Consider the following 21,053-nt stretch of genomic DNA (forward strand, 5'->3'; position numbering starts at 1 on the left):
CCTGGCCCCACCCTTAGTTCTCCTGGCCCAGCCATAGACTTTCTTAAAAGCTCCCTGGGTAATTCAGATGCTCAGCCAGAGTTGAGAACCAGCAGAGATGGGGCTCAATGAATATAGAAGGGGAACAGAGTCATACAGAGCCTCATGCTGCCCTCAGCAGTGGTTCTCAAACTTCAGTGGGCGTCAGAACCATGGAGGGCCTGATAAACCACAGATTGAGGCATTCATCGCAGAAGATTCAATGTGGTGGGGGCCGAGTATGAGTAGCTCTAACAGGTTCCCAGGTGATGCTGATACTGCTGGTCCAGGGAACACACTTTGAGAACCACTGGTCAACAGCAACCCGGCCTTTTACTAGGAGGGTGGGGAGGGGTCAGGTGGGCCTGGCAGACCAACAGGCCTCCTCAGAAGGTTCCTGTGTCTGCTGCTCAGCCCATTCAGACCTGAGCAACGCCCGCTCTCCCGATCTATAGCTTCTTGATTTCCCTAAGACAGGGATGATCAAAGCATGGCCTGTGCGCCTGTGCGGGTCCCCAGACCGTTTCACCCTAGACCAGCACAGACACTGAGAGTAAGCACTTAGAAATTAGCCGTGCAGCAGCCTGACAGAGTCACTTTATGTCTGCTGAACTGAGTAATAAACATTTGAGCTTAAATTTTATTTCATTTTTTTAGTAATTCATTTTTTTTATTGTATTTTAAAAATGTATCAGTCCATGATGGATTAGAAAAAACAAAAAACAAAACAAAACAGACTGGACCTCCACCATAGAGACCTTGAGCGGCACTGCTGCAGCCAGCAGCTGGAAAAGAAACTCCCAGAATGGGCCGTGGGTTTCCAGTGTGTGGTGGATTCCATCCTCACAGACAAACCTTTGAACTGTGATGTTCAAGGCACTCTATTCAGCACCGTGTGGGCCAGGGAGACAGGAAGCAAGGTCCCTCACAAAGAGCCAATGATGAGACAGCCTGCATTAAATAGCAACTTATTGGCAATGACAACAACAACGATGATGGTGGTGGTGGCGGTCATCATTGCCACCAGGACACGGCACGATCTGGGCTATCCCCATGGTAATGGTGGCACCTCAGTCTCCTTCCCTCTATCTTCCTCCTCTTTCTGTCCTGCATGTGCTGGCCCTCGGTCATCCTCCCTCTGCACCCATGCCTGAGTTGACCCTAGTGAGGCTTTACAAACCACCCCCAATTTCAGCCTCTCTGCCTGCGCTCTCTCCCGTGCTCCAGACTCTTACACCCACCCGTCTACTCAGCTTCTCCACTTAGACGGCCAGGAGGCAGCTCAAACTTGATCCATCTGAAACAGAACTCAGTTTCCCTTGTTCTACTCCCAATCCTTCCCAGTTCAGTAAATAACACCACCATTCACCCTGGCGCTCAGGCCCAAATCCTCTATTCTTCTCGCATACACCCACATCCAATTCCCTCAGCGGAGTCACAGCCGCTTTCCTACTACCAGTGATGTTCTCTCTCGTGTGAGCGGCTCCAAAGACCCCCTAACTAGTGTCTCCACCTCCCCTGTTATTGCTTCTCTCTCTGCCCCACCCCACCCCACCAGTCTACGGTGTGCCTGGCAGCCAGTCTAGTGTGAAACAAAAATGTAAGCCAATTCATGTCATTTCCCTGCTCAAAACCCTCCAAAGACATCCCAACCTACTCACAACAAACTCCAAAGTCTTTACGATGACCCACAAAGTCTCCAGGCCTGACTCCTGCCCACCTCTTCTATCTTATTTCTTGTAATTCACCCCATGCTGGCTAGATTCTAGCCATTCCCTGGCTGTCTTGCTGTTCCTAGAACACATGAAGCTAGCTACAGCCTCAGGGCCTTTGCATTTGCCATTCGCCTGCCTTGCGTGCTCTTTTCCCTGATGCTCAGAAAACTTGTTCCTCGTTCCACTCACGTTTCTGCTCAAAAATCCACTCCTTGAAGAAGCCTTGCCAGATATCTCTATCTAAAATAGCTGTGCTCTCTATTCTCCATCACTCTGTAACTTCTCACCCTACTTTATTTTCCTTCCTTTGCATTTTATTTCCACGTGAAATTATATTACTTGTTTATTCATCCACTTGTTTATTATCTAGTTCCTTTCCTAGAATGGAAGCTCCAAGAGGGCAGGGACTTTGTATTGCTGTCTGTATCCTGAGAACCTAGAATACTATCTGGCATGAGGAAGACAACCTATGTTTACTGATTGAGAGAATAAATAATGTACTGAAATTAATAAAGAAATTTTTATGTATATGCACAGTGCCCAGAGCAGAGTCATTTCACTTAGTACCAACAACAATCAGAGGTCCATAGAGGTCACCTTCGTTTTTAGGGTTGAGAGCATTGAGGACCTGTGCCCTCCTGTCTTCTAGGAAGGCACATTCCAGCATCTGGAGAAACGTGGTTGGAGGCGGGCAGCCAGTCACGGACCCCACTCCCCTCCTTTAGGAGTGGGCCTGTGACACAGGCTAAGCAGAATCCTTTCTTGGATTATTCCACTTAAAACTGGGGGAAAGAGTCTTTTCTCTCCAGGGTGGAGCTGGGAAGATGTGAGCTGCATGTGGCCTGCAGCCACAGTCCCAGCTTCCCAAGAGAGTCAGCTGAGAGAACAGCAGAGAGGAGCGCGGGACAGAAAGCAGCTTAGTGGCATTGAAGTCCCTGGCTCCTGCCTCTCCGGGGGGACCCCTGACCCACCCAGTGCAGTTAGATGGGTCCACAACTTGCCATTTCTGCCCAAATAAGTTTGAGTCAAGTTTCTGGCACTCACAACCACACGTTCAGACTAAAGACAACGCAAACTCTCAGACTTCCCAACACGTGGAGCTCCCTGTGCTCTGAGGCTACACAGCAAAGGGAGGAGAAGACAGATTCTGGAAGGACCAGGATGGTTTTTCCAGCTCGCCTCTCTCCCTGTGGTCAGCAGCACCATATCCCCAGGCCGACCCAGAGGGCCCAGCCAGAGTGACCGAATCTCTTACCTTGGAAAGCGGACCCCCACAGCAAACACAGTAATGCCTCTTTCCTTCAGCTGCTTGGCCGGCAGTGCCACATGCCCTTGGGACCTCCCGTCAGTGATGATGATGAGGATCTGGGGCACAGAGGCATTTCTGCCCCCAGGGAACCCTTTGCGCAGAAGGTATTTCAGAGCAAGGCCTGTCTCTGTGCGCCCTCCTCTGAGCTCACCCAGAAGGAAAAAAACAAAGAAGAAAGCGTCAGGGATCCAGAGAGGTGAAGCTGGAATGAGAGCCTGAAACAATGGGCCCCTCCATTATTAGGGACGGCCGCTTTCCCCAGCAGAGGCGCAAAGTGACAGTTCCACCAAGAGATATGCACTTTCTCACCATCTAAACCACAATGATGAACAGAAATTAACTTTTCCCATGGACCTAAGATTCACCCTGCACATCTCTGTTGCATTACGTAATAACGTCATTCTTTATGTGTGTGTGTTCTTACTTTCTCTCCCCCAGTGATGGCTCTGGGCTGATGACTTATCGTTGTTCTAACACCCACCTCCCATCCCCCCACCCCTGTATTGTTCCCTTCTTGTTACGGCTCAACATCTCCTTGGGGTGGGAAAGCAGATAACTGAGCTTAGTAAGAGTCCATGAGAGCGAAGGACAGGGCTTTGGGGCAAGGGTCTGATGAGGGTCATTTCCATGATCAGGGCTTTCTTCCAAGTGCAGGGTTGGGTGCCGGAAGGCTGAATTGTTTGACCACTTCCAGATCAGGACAGGTGACAGTGGTTCCATCTCAACAGGATGCTAAGATTCTCTAATCCTCACAGCCCAGTTACAGGGACTGTCGACGGAGCTTGGAATCCCAGCACAGCATCTCTGCTAAATCTTGTGCAAATATCCTCAGAGGGAGGACTGGCAGCTTATCCTCAGAGGGAGGACTGGCAGCTTATCCTCAAAGGGAGGACTGCCAGCTTTGAGTGTCAACTGGGCAGAAAATAATGACTCCCTACAATGGATTTTAGGCCAAGCCTTTCAGTGGACAGTAACGCATCTGAACATGAACGACAATGTGGAGGCTGATGGAGTCGCCATGATATTAACTGTATGCTTAGAGAGAACCCACTTAGATCGTCACTCTGCAGTGCTGACCAATCACGGACTACAGATGTGAGGAGGGAAACACATTTATTCTCAGATTGCACTCTGAGTACAAATCAAGGCAATGCCTGCCTTTTATTCAGCCCTCTCAGAGGAGCCTACGGGCCTCACATTCTTCTAATGTGAAAACATCCAACTGACAAGAAGCATAGCATTCTTGTGTGTGTATGTGTGTGTGTGGACACATACGTATATGTGTGTGTGAATGTGCGTGTGCATATTTTTTTTAACACTAAAACTGTTTACTTCTCCTGCAAGTCTGACATGGGTCTTCCTGCCTAGGCGCCTCTTCTGGTTTGCTCTCGTCCAAGGAGCTACTCAGGGATCCAGGCTCCTTACCTTCCTCTCAGTCCTCAAAGTCCCTTCCATTCAGCAGAGAGGTGAGGAAAGAGCATGGGACATTGTGCTTGGGAATAATTTATGGACCAGGCCTAGAATATTCTTCACTGCTATGCTTTCTATTTTAAGTGACTTCTTAGAGGGCAATTTTCTGTGGAGATCCATGAAGTTCATAAATGTCAACAAGAATGGACAACTCCTAGAATTAAGACTCTTCGTCTACTGTATATATTGGCATCTGCATCAATTAAAAAGCCACTTACTATTGTCAACCCACTAGTATTTACTGTCGACCCAACAGATGGAAGATAGTGAAGAAAGACCAGGAAGTATAACATGCTCCCTCCCTCAAAGAACTCCTGGTCTAGCTGAAGAAACAAGACCTATAAGGTAGCAGATAACAAATATCAACGAAAGGACGCAAATAACAAGAGTTCTGAGGAGGGGTTCAGTGTGGGGAGGAGCTCTTAGGGAACAGGCTTCAGAGGGGAAAGCGTCCAGATGGGGTGTTGGTGAATCTGCTGACCAGGAAAGGAGGAGGCCATCCTGATCAGAGGAAGAGGTGTAAGCAACACCAGCTGGGTTGTGGGGCTGGCGAGGAGGGCCTGGCTTGGGCACTGGGCTCATCACAGAGGATGCCCCTGACTCTTCTCACACTGGGCTGGATCTCATGTTAGATACTGAAGACAGCCAAGAGGGGTTTGATTCCCGTGAAGACCACTACCTTCACCAAAGCTCAGTGTCTGCAAAGAGTCTTCTACTAGGGTTCCTGGAAGGGCAGACTGTCTCCCATTTCTTTCTCTTTTTTCTTTTTTTTTTTAAGATTTTATTTTTCCTTTTTCTCCCAAAGCCCCCCCAGTACATAGTTGTGTATTTTTAGTTGTGGGTCTTTCTAGTTGTGGCATGTGGGATGCTGCCTCAGCGTGGCTTTATGAGCGGTGCCATGACCGCGCCCAGGATTCAAATTGGTGAAACCCTGGGCCGCTGAAGCAGAGCACGCGAACCCACCCCGTGGCCCTCCCAATTCTAAGAGATAACAGTAATCCTGAGCTTCCATTTTGTGCCAAACACATCACCTACTTGTGACTGAATGTGATCCTTACAACTATAGTAAAAGGTGCTAACAGTATCGTCATTTAACAGATGAGGAAACCCCTGCTCAGAGAATAGCAACAGTAACTGGTAATATTTACTGAGCACTTAGGATGTGCCAGGCACCACTCTGCTAAGAGTGTGTGAGTGTCCTGTTAGAATGGCAAAAACAACCAAAACAAAAAGTGACGAATGTTGGAGAGGTTGTGGAGAAAAAGGAACCGTATGAGAAAACAGTATTGAGATTTCTCAAAAAATTAAAAACAGAAATACCATATGACCCAGCCATCCCACTACTGGATATCTATCCAAAGAACTTGAAATCAGCCATTCCAAAAGTCCCATGCACCCCATGTTCATCGCAGCATTATTCACAATAGCCAAGTCATGGAAGCAACCTAAGTGCCCATCAACTGATGATTGGATAAAGAAGATATGATGTACATATACAATGGAATACTATTCAGCCATAAAAAGGATAAAATTGTCCCATTCACAACAACATGGATGGACCTTGAGGGTATTATGTTAAGTGAAATAAGCCAGATAGAGAAAGATGAACTCTGTATGACTCCACTCATAGGTGGAAGTTAAACATGTAGACAAAGAGAACTGATTGGTGGTTCCAGGGGAAAGAGGGGTAGGGGGAAGGCACAAAGGGTGAAGTGGTGCACCTACAACATGACTGACAATAATGTACAACTGAAATTTCACAAGGCGGTAAACTATCATAATCTTAATAAAAAGTAAAAAAAAAAAAAAAAGAGTGCATGTGTGTGTGTATAAAGGTGTTTAGCTCGTGTCGCTCTCACTACAGCTCTCGGAGACAGGGAGTTCAGAGAAGGGCCTGCTCTAAGGTCATACAGCTCATGAGCCGTGGGGGTGGGACTTGAACACTGGACCCTCCACTTCCTGTGCCCAAGTTCTTAACCATAAGGTTACACAACCAGTCAAGTCACTGCCCAGCGAGTGGAGGTCAGAACTGGATTTTAAACCCAGTCAGGCTGATACAAAAGCCAATGGTCCTTCCTCTCTGGGGGTTAGTCAGTTACAGCCTGTGGACCCAAAGGCCTTGGAAAACAGACGCCCAGTTCATTAGTCTTCTTTCTACGCAGAGACCACATGGCCTTCAAAGCTTAAAATATGTACTCTATGGCTCTTTACTGAAAACGTTGCTGCCCCCGCTCTATATTGTTATGCCTAAAAGGTTATAAAACTCTCTTCCCACCAAAAGCCCAGGTGCCCCCGCGGCCCCAGAGCTCCCTGTGCCTTCACCCTGGTAGCGCGTCCCACGGCCTCCTGGCTGTGGTCCCGCATCCTCGGTCTGCCCTCGCCCCTCCACAGTTATACTTTGGTTTTCTATTTCAATCCAGATTTTCTGAGTGGGTCTGGACCTCTCTCTTCGTAGTCACCAGCCTGTGGTTAGAGAAAAATTAAATTTCAAGGGCACGAGAGCCCGGGCCGCCAACTCCACTGGCCTTTGTGGTGTCCACACTTCATATCGCTCAGCACACAAATGCCTGTGCCGCCCACGCTCTCCACCTCTGCACCCTAACTGGCCTGTCCCAGTAGAACATTCTACTGGCTTCCGACCGAGGTCGGGTGAGATTGCTAACAGTTTCTGAACCCTGGGAAATGAGAAGAAACCGCTACCTCCACTTCGCTTATCCCATAGAGCACCTCTATCTGAGTCTGTTCTGAGCACGGGGTCTGGCTCCACACAGGGAGGTCTGAGGCCAGAGTCTCAGGAGATGTAATAATGTGGATTTCAGATTCCGTCCTCAGAGAGTCCCAACTGTTAGGTGTGTGACTGGGCCCGAGAATTCATCTACCTTGAAACCCAGGCGCCCCTCCCCTGCCTCCGGTGATTCTGACGCAGGTGGTCCACGGAACAGACTTTGAAAATAATTCATAAGCAAACTCACAGTAGGTACAGGGATGTTGATTACAGGCTTTTTGCTGTTGTTTTTGTAATAGACAAAAGTCCTGGAATCAACCTAAGTATGTCTTTTTAGGGGAGTGATTAAATGCATTGTCATAGCTCAGTTCCCTGGATTATTATATAAGCATTTAAAAGGACCGACATGAAAAAGAATGCAGCTTTACGCCAGAATACGCACCAAATAATATTGAGTCAAAAAAGAGCAAAGTGCTTGGTAATTTTAACTATTCTAAAAGCTACGTTTAGACGTTAATGTGCTTTGCAAGAGGCCAGAGGAGGCTGTAAGGTGCTTTGTGCTCAGGTAAAGTGGCGAGTGCTCTTTCTGTAGAGTTATCTAAATACAGTGAACTGATAAAGCTGCAGATGGGGTCCAAAAGAATTCAATCACAGAAAACTCAGAGCTGTGTTATTGTGAGATTAACGGAATGACTGAGCTCCCTGCACAGCCAGCTGGCCAGGAGTTCCAGGCATTCGGGAGCCAATTGCTGGCTATGCTTATCTGATTTTACGTTAGCACAGGGTGCGATGTTGGAAGGTTCGATTGTATTATTTTTTATATTGCAAAGTAGCAACAAGGCGGTTGTCAGGGTGGTTTTAGGGGATGGCCTTGGTCTGGAAAGGCAAGTGCTTTGGGTTTTGGGGAGAGCTGTATTAATGAGTCCGGAATTTAAAACTCCACTGCAGAAAAAGGGTAAAGAGCCCTGGGGAGGTCATGGCTCCCATTCGGCCAACATTCCTCTGTTCTGATTAATAATAGCGTGCTTACTGTTTAGTGTCCTCAGCAACCCTGCAACTGTGGCCAAAAAATCAGTGCCTGCCTCCTTGCCTCGTTTGCTCTCTCAGACAGGATGCACAAGTGCTGACCCTACACAGCCCCCAAAGAAGAGGTGACCTTGTTCAGACACATAAAGAGGCTTCTTTCCCCACCTCCAGTGGCCTCATCTGGCACATTCTTAATGCATCTCTGGATGTCATAGGTCATAAATAATTGGCTCTCGAGCCCTTGGGTATGACTTTCAACACAGCTGAGAAGAGGCTCAACTAATTATTTAGGGGGTTTGGGGGGGAGGGGGCAGGGAGGTGGGTGGGGAGAGGTGGGAAAGGACAGCGGGTTGGGCTATTGGACTAGCAGCCTGACCCTGTGGTCCTGGCCAAGTCACCTGCTCCTTCTCAACCTCAGTACCCTCCTTGTAAAATAAGGGGTTGGAAGAGACACGAGGTGATCTCTACAATGCCTTTTTGGACCAATTCACTGTGATTTGCGTAGTTTTCCAGATGAGAGCAGGGCTGAGTCATTTGAATTGAAGCCACCCAAACAGTTTTTGACTTTCAGTCCTAAACTTATTTAGGCTATTTTTCTTCTGTAAATGTTACTGTGTATATAATGGGTACAAAAGTGATTCCCTGTTTTTTTTTTGGTTTTTTGGCTGAGGAAGATTTGCCCTGAGCTAACATCTGTGCCAATCTTCCTCTATTTTGTATGTGGGTCGCCACCACAGCATGGCTGCTGACGAGTGGTGTAGGTCCATGCCTGGGAACTGAACCTGGGCTGCTGAAGCAGGGCATGCTAAACTTAACCACTAGGCCACAGGGGAAGCCCCAAAAGTACTTTTTTTTTTTTAACAATAAAATATATCAATAATGATATAATTCATATACCATAAAATTCACCCTTTTAAAGTATACAATTCAGTAGGTTTTAGTATATTCAGAGCATTGTACCACATCACCACTATCTAAAGTCCAAACCATATTTATCACCCCAAAAAGAAGGCTTATATACATTAGCAGTCACTCCCCATTTCCCCTCCCCATAGCCCCGGTAATGACTACTTGATTCTCTGTCTCCATAGATTTGCCTATCCCAGACATTTCATATAAATGAAATGATACAATGTGTGACCTTTTGTGTCTGGCTTCTTTCACTTGGAGAGTTTTCAAGGTTGATCTACAGTGTAGCATGAATCATGTCATTATTTGTTTTCATGGCTGAATAATATTCCACTGTATGGATATATCACATTTTGTTTATCCATTTATCCACTGGACTTTTGCACTATTTCCATTTTTTGGCTCTTATCAATAATGCTGCTATGGACATTACAAGTTTTTGTGTACAATTTTTTGTGGGGGCATATATTTCCAATTCTCTTGGAGTTGCCAGGTCATATGGTAACTCTACATTTAACATTTTGAGGAACTGCCAGACTGTTTTCCAAAGTGGGTGCACCATTTTACAAATCCTACCAGCGGTGTAGGAGGGTTCCAGTGTCTCCACATCCCTGTCAACACTTGTTATTCTCTTTTATCTTAGCCTTCCTAGTGGGTATGAAATGGTATCTCCTTATGGTTTTGATTTGCATTTCCTTAATGCCTAATGATGCTGAGCATCTTTTTATGTGCTGTTAGGATGATGAAAATCTTGTTAGGATGATGAAAATGTTCTAAACTTAGATTATGGTCATAGCTGCATAACTCTGAAAATATACTCAAACCCACTGTGCTGTACACATCAAATGTGTGGACTTGATGGTATTTAAATGACATTTCAATAAGGCTGCTTTAAAAACTTATTGTGTGTACGTACAGTCCTAGGGCCAGGGAGCAGCGGGGAGAGAGCTTGTAAAGGTGCCGATTCTGAGTGTCACGGCCCGGAGAGAGATTCCATGGGTTTGGGAGAGTCCAGGCACCTGTGTGTTACCATACTCCCTTGGCAATTCTGATCCAGATCTCCAACCAAAGGTCTTACTCTGACAAGTGCTGCTCTGTGTGTTTGGGCCCAAGATACAGGAGCGAGGCCACAACTGTTCTCTATACAACCCATGCTTGGAGGCTCCAAGGGAATAAGGAAAGGTCAGCATATACTAACACAGATTTTAAGAAACATAATGTGCTTTTTCCTTTTGTACTTTCTTGTTTTTGACTTGTCCCTCATTCTGTTCAGGGCACCCATGGGCAGAGGAAAGGGCTGGGATAAACAGCCTGAAATAAAGTCAGTGGGGGTCCCTGGGGCCTGTAGGATCCCCAAAGTTCCTGCCCAGTGTGGGGATTTGTCCTTTTGAGCACACTGGCAGACCTATAGAGGCCTGAGGCTGGAAAATGGACCTCAGAGCTCAGGGTCTTTGCAACTGGAGGTGACGGCCATAAATGGCTGGGACCACATTCTTGAGCAGGACTTCAGTGGACACTAGCACACAGGGCATCAGAAACCAAAGAGGATCCAGAGATCAGAGTGGCAAGTGGCAAGGACAGGCATTCTTCCATGAGGGCTTGTGAAGAACAGTGTGTGTGTGTATATGTGTATATATGCGTGTGTATAACACATTCATATCCACCTAGATGTTTATGTGTGTATATATATAATACACACATATATAAAATATTTATACACAAAATACATGTATAGACCTATGTGCATATACACACACACATCAGCTGACTGGTGAGGAAAGTTAAGACCCCACTACATACATATATTTATAGGATGTGTACGAGCACATAAACAGCTACTCATCATTTTTAAAGCTCTCTCAATAACAGAACGGCACTTACTCTTTTTAGACCACAAAAACGAGGCTCCAAAAGCACGGTGAACTGTCCAAGCTGCGGTGGTCACCAGGGACAGAACTGGGAGGAGGAGCCAGTGTTCTTCCCAGCACCTCATGCTCTTTACCCCAGTCCCACCTTCACTAGTGCCTTCTCCCAGGTAAGTGACAATTACACACAATAGCAGCAAATACCTTTTTTCAACTTGCATTGAAGTTCCCACCTGAGACATTACCATGTAACAGTAAGGGGCAGCCCTGAGAGGGGAATTCTCATCACCCACTGTGCACAGCTGGGCGCTGGCAGCCAGCCCACAGCCCTCTCTGGAGCGATGTTAAGAGCAGATAGCTTCCTCCTAACCATGGCAGCATCTGATCGTACATACTTGAAAACCATCCTCTTGATTTTTGCCTTCACTTCCTGCTGGGTTGAAAATGAATCCAAGGGGAATTCCAGATGAGGGGCGGAACTGAACTGGAACGCTCCCACTCTGACCTGCAGTAGGAGACAGAGGGCCCAGGGGCCTGAGAGGGGGGTCAAGTCACAACATTCCTAAGGGGAAAGAAGGGAGGAGGACAAAGGTTAACGACCCTGCCTCCTGCCTACTCAACAAATACCAGCGCCGGCTCTTCTCCATTCTCCCTAAAAGAAGGATCCAAAAACCAGGAGGAGGATCTGGAAGGAAATATCAAAGCTGCTTGTGTTCTGCACTGACAACCACCAGTTCCATCTCCCCGGCCCCCATTCTGGCAGCTCGCTCAGCTGAGCTGTGAGCATCTTTAGGGCAGGGTCTGTGCTCACACGTACCAAATGCCTCCTAGATGTAGGTAGTTTTACACAATCACACACATTATTTCACTTACTCCACAGAGGCACTATTAATACCCACATTACTGTTGGAGAAACTACAATGTAGAGAGGATACAGATCTGGCCCAGGACTAGTAAGAAGGGGAGCCAGGCCATTGGACTTGGTGTCTATGATCTTCACAAGGCTCAGCTACACCATTTTTCTTCTCAGGAGCCAGCACAAGCCTTCAAGAAAATGCTCGCTGACCCAAGTCGGCCTGCCGCAGAAGCCAACCACAGCCATCATCGCTGGTCGCTCATCACTCACCACAGCCACCACACCCCGTGCTTGGTTGGGGGCAGGGGGTCAGCCCTTCCAGGCCTGCTCCTGCCATGCTAGGGAAAGACCAGCTCTCCAGACCAGAGTCAACAGCCTAACCTGAAACAAGTAATACTGGAACTGAGGTTCCTCTATAGTGGAGGGAGTGAGAGCCACTGGCGATTCCAAACAGATTATGCATCCTCCTTAAGGAGGCCATAGGAAAAAATGCAATGGCTTGCAAAACTGGAGAAGGAAATTGAGTCAGGTCATTCTGTGGACCCTCAGGACACTAGTGTGGCTAGAGCAGAGATGGCTATCAACATTTAGGTTTCCTCTCAAGGGCCCAAGCCCTGCACTTCATCATTGGCTCTCCAAAACCTCTGGAGAACCACATTCTCAGTTACTGTTCTCATAACTAACCCCACTTCTGGCCAAGATTGCAAATGGGCCAAGTGATTCATATTTAAGCAATGATGCTGCCTTTTGCTTACCCCTTGAATTCCTTCACTGATGAGCCCTTGGCAAGCCTGGGGCTTGGGAGATGATCAAAGCACTGGCCACACCAAGCTGGCTGCATCTGCTCCCAGTGAGCACAGCCCACTGGGCTTTCCTCCCACAGGAAGTTCTGAGGAGGAGCTGTTGACATCTTAACAAGGAAGAAATTTAAGTCTTGGATGGGCAAGTCAGGGACATGGACACTGGAAAAAAGAGCAGTAGAGAAGCTCAGGAAGAAGTTTCTGAGGAGCAACCTTTTTGAAATCTCCCTTGAATTTACTGTGTGATACAGGGGGCATCTCAAACTAGTGGGGAAAAGAGGGTCTAGTCAGTAAGTGATATTGGAACGACTGGATAGCCATCTGCAAAAGAATAAAGGATAAATTGCAAAGGGATTCAAGACTTATATGTGAAAAATGTAACCATGAAAGTTCTAGAAGAAAACTTGGGAGAATTCCTTCATAATTTCAAAGTGGAAAAGACTCCACTATGACAAATTCCAGAAGCCATAAAGGAAAGACTGATAAATCTGACTACATGAAAAAAACTTCTGCAGAGCAAAACATACCATAATGCAATCGAAAATGAAGAAATTATTTGCAACTCATGTCAGAGACAATGAGTTAGTTTCCCCAATATACAAAGAGTGTCTAGGAATTGATATGTATAAGACCAACAATCTGACAGAAAAATGGGTAAAGGATAAAACAGAGATCACCAGAAAAGGATATACATATGGCTTTTTAATATATGAAAAGATGCTTGACCTTACCACACTGAGCTGCCATTTTCCTATATCAGTTTAGCAAAAAGCCAAATACAACATTTGCAGGGGGAAACCAGGTCCTCAAACACTGTTGATAAGAACGTAAATGTTACAGCATCCATCGAGAGCAGTTTGTCAATATTTATTGAAAATTACAAATGGATGGGGCTATTAGGAATTTACCCTACAGACATACTTCCACATGTGTGAAATACAAGCTCACAGGATATTGGTAACAGCAAATATCCATCAATAGGGGTTCATTAATCAAACCTTGGTGAATTCTTATGATGGAATATTAATCAGCTGTAAAAAATAATATGTACCTATATTAATATCTGTATTACCTATAAAGCTAGATGTGGAAAGCCTTCCAAGATAATGCAAAGAGAAAAAGGCCAGGGATAGAGCAGGGTGCATCATATGCTACCTTTTGTGTAAAAAAGGGGAAAATAAGAATATATATTCAGGGGCTGGCCTGGTGGTGCAGTGGTTGGGTGCGCACGTTCTGCTTCGGCAGCTGGGGTTTGCTAGTTCAGATCCCAGGTGCAGACGTGGCACTGCTTGGCGGGTTGTGCTGTGGTGGGCGTCCCACATAAAAAAAAAAGTAGAGAATGATGGGCATGGATGTTAGCTCAGGGCCGGCCTTCCTCAGCAAAAAGAGGAGGATTGGCGGCAGATGTTAGCTCAGGGCTAATCCTCCTCCAGAAAAAAAAAAGAAAAAAAAAGAATATATATGTTCATATTGCTTATATTTTCATGAAGCAGTTCTGCAAGGTTACTCAAGGAAGCAGGTAGGGGCACTGGGCAAATGGAAAATGTGTGAGGGGAAGAGTACTTTTCATTGAAAGTCTTCTTACTGAACCATGTGAATGAATGAATTAGTTTAAAAAAAAAGTCCCTTGAGACCAACAGCTGGGCGTGTTTACTTGGGTTAAACAGGAAGGACACAACTTCAAAACAAAACACGACGGAAACAGCTTGAGTAAGTAGTTAAGGCATTTAATTTAATTGGTGGTTTGGGAGCCAAACAGTTGCCTTTTATCTTCAGTTGACTGCACGCTGAGGAGCCAGCATGTCTTACCGTGCTGCAATCAGTCAGCCCCAATCATTCTATTAGAGCCAGGAAGTGAACTTCTCAGCTTTTAAGTGTTGAGAGGAAGACTTCAAACACCTTAAATTCACCTCAACAACAAAGCACCCATAAAAAGCCTTAATTTACAGCTACCTGAAAATTTCTTCCCCGACAACTAAAGTTACAGAAAATAAAATAAGATGCAGATCAAATCCCCTGTATGTGGAGATAACAAGACGACACGAAAACGCAGCAGCAAAAACATGAAACCTGAAGCCACAAATCAGACCGAACCCTCTGAAATCGCCCAAATGCAAAAGCCCTTGGCCAGCATCCCAGCAAGGCCATCGGAGCCCCCTGGACGTCAAGATGCCCCCTCGCTCCCTGAAACAGACACCCAGCTCCTTGGCTGAACAAGTCTTGCCGGGAGAAAGTTTTTCTCAGGTCAAGCCCAAATATAACACCTGACCACCTGCATTCTGCCCTCTTAGCAAAACAGAGCCACTCTGTATCCTCTTTCACGTGAAAATGAGAATCAGCTTCCCCCATATATGGAGGTTTCCAGGCCTCTCACTGTCCTGACTACCTGTGGTGGGCACCGTCTGGCTTGCCAATCTCTAGCCTAAAAATCAGCCTCCAGAACTTAATGCCACATTCTAGACGTGGGCCAGCAACACTGAAATTAAGTTCCCTGAACTCTGGGGACCTGTGGGTCGAAATAGCTGCCCCCAACAGCACCAGCCATAAAGTCTTTTGTCATAGTTTTCTTACCCTCTCTGAGGGTGCTGATGGAATCTCTCTCTCTCTCTCTCTCTCTCTCTCTCTCTTTCTCTCTCTCTCTCTCACACACACACACAATGCCGTGTTGCCAGCTGTCCACTTGCTATGTGATAGCAGGGTGCGAATTCTGAGCGTCACCACCTCACCCTAGCCCAGGTGCTACCCACTAGGAGAGACAAATGATCTAATGGAGCCATTCCTGGGCTGAAAGTCAAGAGCCCCAGTTCTTCCACACTGAGCTCTCTTCTAAGATTGCTGTGCAACCCTGGGCAGTCACTTAGCCTCTCTGAGCCTGTTTCCTCGTCTGTAAAACATTCTCCAATAATCCACACAGCTCTTCCCTCCCAACTTGCCATCCACAGGGGTCTCCAGGCCACCCATTTCAGGACATACTACATCAATGCCAAGGTCAACAGTGTTTGATCTTTATGGCGCCTTCCTCCATGAGTAACTAGTGAAACTTCACAGGGAATCACTTCCTTTTAAAAGCAAGCCCTGTTTGGAGGAGGGTGGAGATTCAGCAGTCCTTCGCCCCGGCCCTTTTAGAGTCTATGATGGGGTGATTTCACGGTTGGAACTTCCAGGCTGCTCAGGCCTAGAGGAAACGACATCTGCGACAGTGTCTTTGGATAACTGTGCGAGACTGCCTGAGGTCCAGGGTACAGTGCCTACTCTCCCCGAGGGACATGCTGTTCTCGAGAACATCTGGCCCTCATTAAAAGACACTTTTGCTCCTAAATCCTAGAGGTTTTTCTAGGATTAACCCAGGAATGTCATCTTGGAAAACCACTTCCTTCCTCAACCTGTATGGGTCTAGTCTCTAATTCAAGTAATTATGGCTTTCCAGATCAAAATGCCCTTCCTAAATTTTCATTTGATTTTTGAGTAGGTTCACATGGTTCAAAATCCATAAAGTATAAAAACATCTATACCGATCAGTCTCCCTGTGGACTTGAACCTCACCGACTCGGTTCCCAGCCTCCCCACTGCTCTTAGCCTCTCACAAGTCCCTCCAGAGTCGCTTCATGCAAATACAAGCAAACACCAATATCCACTCTGTGCACTTTCCTTTATTCTTCATAAAAAGTAACATATGCGCCATTTGCACCTTACTTTTCACACTTAATTTGTTTTGGTGTCTTTCCATATCAGAGAGCGTCCTCATTCACTTTCTGCAACAGCCCAGCGTTTCATCATATGGATGCACCATAATGGATTTACCTGTCCCTGGGAATGGGCATTTGGGTTGTCTGACATCTTTTACGATTACAGACCACACTGCAATGAATGACTTCATATGTGGGTTATTTTGCATCTGTGGGAGTATCTGTAGAATAAATTGCTGGGTCAAAGGGTCCAAGCATTTGTAATTTTGATGGACACTGTCAGATTCCAACCCAGAGAGGCTGCACACTTCCACCAGCAGTGCATGAGAATGCCAGTTTCCTACAGATTTGCCAGGGGAGCATGTCACCAAATTTTGGATTTTTGCTAATCCAGTAAGTGAAAAATGGTCTATTAGCCAGAGATTTGCTATTACATCGAGTGAGGTGGTTGGGCATTGTTTCATATGTCTAAGGGCCACCTGTGGTTCATCTTCTGGGAACTGTCTGTCTGCGTTCATTGCCTGTTTTTCTATTGAGTTGTTTCAAAATGCCCCTTTCAGCCACAAGAGCTACAGCTAACACACTCTGCTGATATTTAAGACCTGCTACTGTAGTAACAAAGAACAAGAAATGAATATACTGGCTGGATTCACTCAGGCATGAGTAGTTCCTTTCAAGTGAACACAGAGGGTAAGAGCTGTGCTTCATATTAAGACTCTAGTCTTTGGAGGTAGTTATAGTTTTTGTCTGCCAGCATGCTTTCCCTTTCCCACTGTTCCACAAATGCAACTTCTCTTTCTAGCAGGAAACCAAATCCACGTGTTCACTCCTCACCCTAAGAACATGGATGAGCACAGGACCCAGGTCAAGCCAGACAATCTCTTCCCTCTGACTACTGTGATTGGTCAAGGGATCATCATGTGACCTATGCCTGCCCAATCGGAGCCCTCCCCAGGACTTCTGCCAGATCTACAGGGAAAGAAGTCCACTTTCTTTTCCCTGGGGTCACTAGCTTGATGGACAATGCAGGGCACTCTGCTATGTGAGGAAAACCTACCTGGAAGCCAACTGAGGAAAGCAAAATTGAGAGGAGGAGAAAAAGAGAGGGACTGAGCCCTTGGATCCCACTGTGCCTGGAACTAGGATTCACCCCCTCGGTCTTCCCAGATCCACAAGCCAGGAAATGCCCTCTTCTACTGAAGACGGGGTTTCTGTTACTTGCAATCAAAGATGCCCTAACACAAAGATGACAAGACTTGCACGCACCCTCTTGAGGTTGATGTCCAGAGCGTCACAGACCGTGATGGCAAAGTGCTTGGACCTCTCGAAGCTCCCTTTCCCGACGCTGTGCGAACCATCCATCAGGAACAGGATGTCCACGGCAGCGGAGCACCACATCACTAGGGGAGAGTGGGACAGAGGGTGGCGGCCAGCTTCCCTGCAGTCTGGTCCCAATAGGCTCTCACCCAAAGCAGAGTGGAGTGGGAAACGACCCTGTGGCGGGTCAGGCTGCTGCTCCTCTTAGCACGATGCGGGAAATAACACTGCACAAAGTCCCGGCCAGAGGCAGCCCTCTTCTGCAGCGGGAAGCACACCCCCACCAGGGGCATGATGCTCGTCAACAGGCCCTTAGGTGAAAGCCTGCATTAGTGGAAGAGTCTATTTCAACAACACTAACTGAGCCATATGAGAGGAGGAGCTACCCGGCCAGTGAGGGACACTGAAGAGCCGTGGTCCAGCCCTCGGGGCCCAGGATCTAGTCCAGGACACAGCCAGGCACCCTGTACATGAGGCCACGTCACCCAAGAGTTCAAGCAGTAACAGCCGGCACTGACAGCATCTTTCCTACAGGCCAGCTGCTGCTTCAAACGCTTTATGTACTAATTTATTTAATTCTCACAACCACCCTGAGACAGAGGACTATTTTTTAAATTTTTAACAGTTTTATTGAGCTATTATTCACATACCATACAATTCACCCATTTAAAGTAAACAGTTCAGTGGGTTTTAGTATCTTCACAGACACATTCCATCATCAGCTCAATTTTAGAACATTTTCTATCACCTCAAAAGAAACCCTGTACCCTGGAGCTATCACTTAGCTCCCCACCCCTACCCCCAGTCCTAAGCAGATTTGCGATATTTATTTCCACTAGAGAGATGAAGAAAGCAGGGCACAGGGTAATTCAGTAACTTTCCTAAGGTCAAAGTACCAGGAAGTGGAGCTGAGAATCAAACCCAGGCTGTCTGGGTCCAGAGTCCATACCCTACCACCTCACCTCTCATGTAAGAGAGTGAAGTCAGAGACACACCAGCGAGTCAGAGCAGCACAGCGAGAAGGTGACACCCAGATGGCAGCGACTGAGGAGGATTTCACCAGAGAGGGAAGGAAGGGACACACAGAGCCTCTGGGAATGGGCTGGCGTGGCTTGAGCATGTAGAGGGGATGCTAATTAGGGTGGAAGAGGAAGGAACATGGCGGCAGACAAGGCTGGCTGGGTAGACGGGGGTCATGTAACAGAAGACCTCCAAGCATGGGCCAAGAAATTTGGCAACAGAGATTTACCTAGAGTTTTTACCCAGGAGAAGGACTTGGTCAGACCCGTTTGGGGAAAATGACTCTGGTCACAGCATGAAAGGAAGATGGGAGTGGAGCAGAAACTGTCTGGAGTAACATGGCTTCCCTTGGGTCTGTCATGCAGAGGCTGAAATGGGCGTTTGGAGGGTTGAGTAAAACGTGGGCTTACTTTTGCTGGCGGCTGAAATCTTCCCAATGGTGTCCCTGCTCACGTGGACTTCCTGAAGAGGCAGGGACGGGGGCACTGGGAGAGAAAACACCAGAAGGAGTCATGACAAGGCAGAGAGGGGAGGCATCTTAGTTTCCACAATATGTGACCAGGTAAAAAGAGAGAAAAGAGGAATTCAATGATACTGTATCTCAAAAATTACCAGAGGGATAGCATAAAGAAACCCCCAACTGCCCCACTTCTATCAGGGATCTTTGTACTTAAATGTGGGTATTTTGAAGAGAAAAATTAAAAATATATACAGAGGGGATATAGAGAGCCTGGGATTCTGATGAGTTTTGCCCCTAGTTAGGCATAATAACTGGGTGTGTCTCTGGGGTGCAGCTCCTTGCTATAAAAATTAACCTTGGATGTGAACAGACAATTCATAGAAGAAAGTGAATTCATAGAAAAGCACAAGGGGAAATGTTCAAACAGGTGACAGAATCCTCTAACTCAAACAATGAGATATCCCCCTGCCTTTTTTTTTTTGGTGAGGAAGATTGTCCCTGAGCTAACATCTGTGCCAATCTTCCTCTATTTGTATGTGGGGTGCTGCCACAGCACGGCTTGATGAGTGCTGTGTGGGTCTGCACCTGGGATCTGAACTGTGAACCCCGGGCCACTGAAGCAGAGTGCACAAACTTAACCACTATGCCACTAGGCCGCCTCAAGATACCCTTGTAAACATGAAATTTAGATGATCAACTTCTAAATTTAAATGTAATTGGGGAAACATTAAATCAGGAAAAAACTTTCCAGTGGTGGCACTGTAAATTGGTACAACCCTTCTGGAAAACAATTTGGCCAAATGAATTGAGAGTCATAAAAACGCTCACACCATTTGGCCCTGTAGTATTGCACCTGGAAACTGATCTGAAGGAAAAACAATTTCAGAGAAGGGAAAACATGCATCAAGCCACTCCCTTCAATGTTATTTGTGACAGAGGAATGCTGGAGATAAAAAAAAATCGAAAGAGTCAGGACTTTGAGTAAACTTTGATATATTCATTCAGCGCAATGACTATGAACAAGGGCTAAAAAGTTTTGGGGTTTCCTACTTCCTGTTCATGGATGAGTCTTTTGTTCTCTTATATGAAAGCCAGTTAATTTGTAATAATGGTACCTGAGCAATCATTAACAATTTAAAAAATAGACTTTGAGGGCAGGGATAACATGCCAGGAAGCCCCAGGATTGCCACACAGCGAGCCCACCATGATGCAAGTCCTGAAGGCAAAGAGGGGACCACTTGGAGGGATAATGTGAAAAGGGTCGATATCTGGTGGCAGAAGTACACATGCCAATGCTTTATAAATGCCAACGTCTGGTGGGTCAGCACAGAGGAGACCAAGCTGGGGTGGGCAGAGCCCAGGAGCAGGCCAAGCCAGGGAGGGGGCACAGGAAGGAAGATGAGCTTGGGGGCTGCTGGGGAAAGAGGTTAAGTTGGGGGGGGGGGTGGCAGGGAATCACACATGCAGGGATGTTGCGCTCATGGGGATTTGCAAATGCCAGGAAAGTGACAAGGAGGGGGACACCAAAAGATGATATTGGGTTCTGGGGGGGATGCTTCCTGTTTGCAGCCCCCCCAGAGGTTACTGGTCAACCATCTCCACCTCTATGGCTCCTCCCCACTCACTATTCCCTGGGGAGAACTACACTAGCTTCTGGTTCTCGCCGCCGCCCCAATCTCTGAGCAGATAGTTTCCGCTCACCTGATTTGCCCTCCCCCAATCGCTCCTCATGGAGAACATGGTTCTAGGCCAGTATGCGGAACCAGCAATTAGTGCCACAGTCAAAAGCTTCAGACAAACAGCTTTCATGAGGTCTAGGACACTGCCACTGCCGTTTTCCCACCAGAGGCAGAGACAACACATAAACTACAAACAC

At 46.8% G+C, this 21,053-nt stretch overlaps 1 protein-coding gene across 6 annotated transcripts in view; it reads right to left on the reverse strand.

Moving 5' to 3' along the window:
* The window catches only part of VWA2 (von Willebrand factor A domain containing 2), a 46,327-nt gene that overhangs the window by 14,105 nt on the left and 11,169 nt on the right, over positions 1-21,053 (reverse strand). For 3 of the 6 annotated variants that reach the window (XM_070632385.1, XM_070632359.1, XM_070632366.1), the window contains exons 3-6: positions 19,127-19,201; positions 17,646-17,779; positions 11,433-11,599; positions 2,989-3,183 (exon numbers count right to left, since the gene is read on the reverse strand). In XM_070632385.1, the coding sequence (XP_070488486.1) occupies positions 2,989-3,183; positions 11,433-11,599; positions 17,646-17,779; positions 19,127-19,201 (571 nt within the window). The remainder of the gene's footprint in view (positions 1-2,988; positions 3,184-11,432; positions 11,600-17,645; positions 17,780-19,126; positions 19,202-21,053) is intronic. The other 3 variants (XM_008506875.2, XM_008506868.2, XM_070632400.1) reach the window with 2 other exon arrangements.

Source organism: Equus przewalskii, chromosome 1 (assembly GCF_037783145.1).
Source record: "Equus przewalskii isolate Varuska chromosome 1, EquPr2, whole genome shotgun sequence".
Lineage (NCBI taxonomy): Eukaryota > Metazoa > Chordata > Mammalia > Perissodactyla > Equidae > Equus > Equus przewalskii.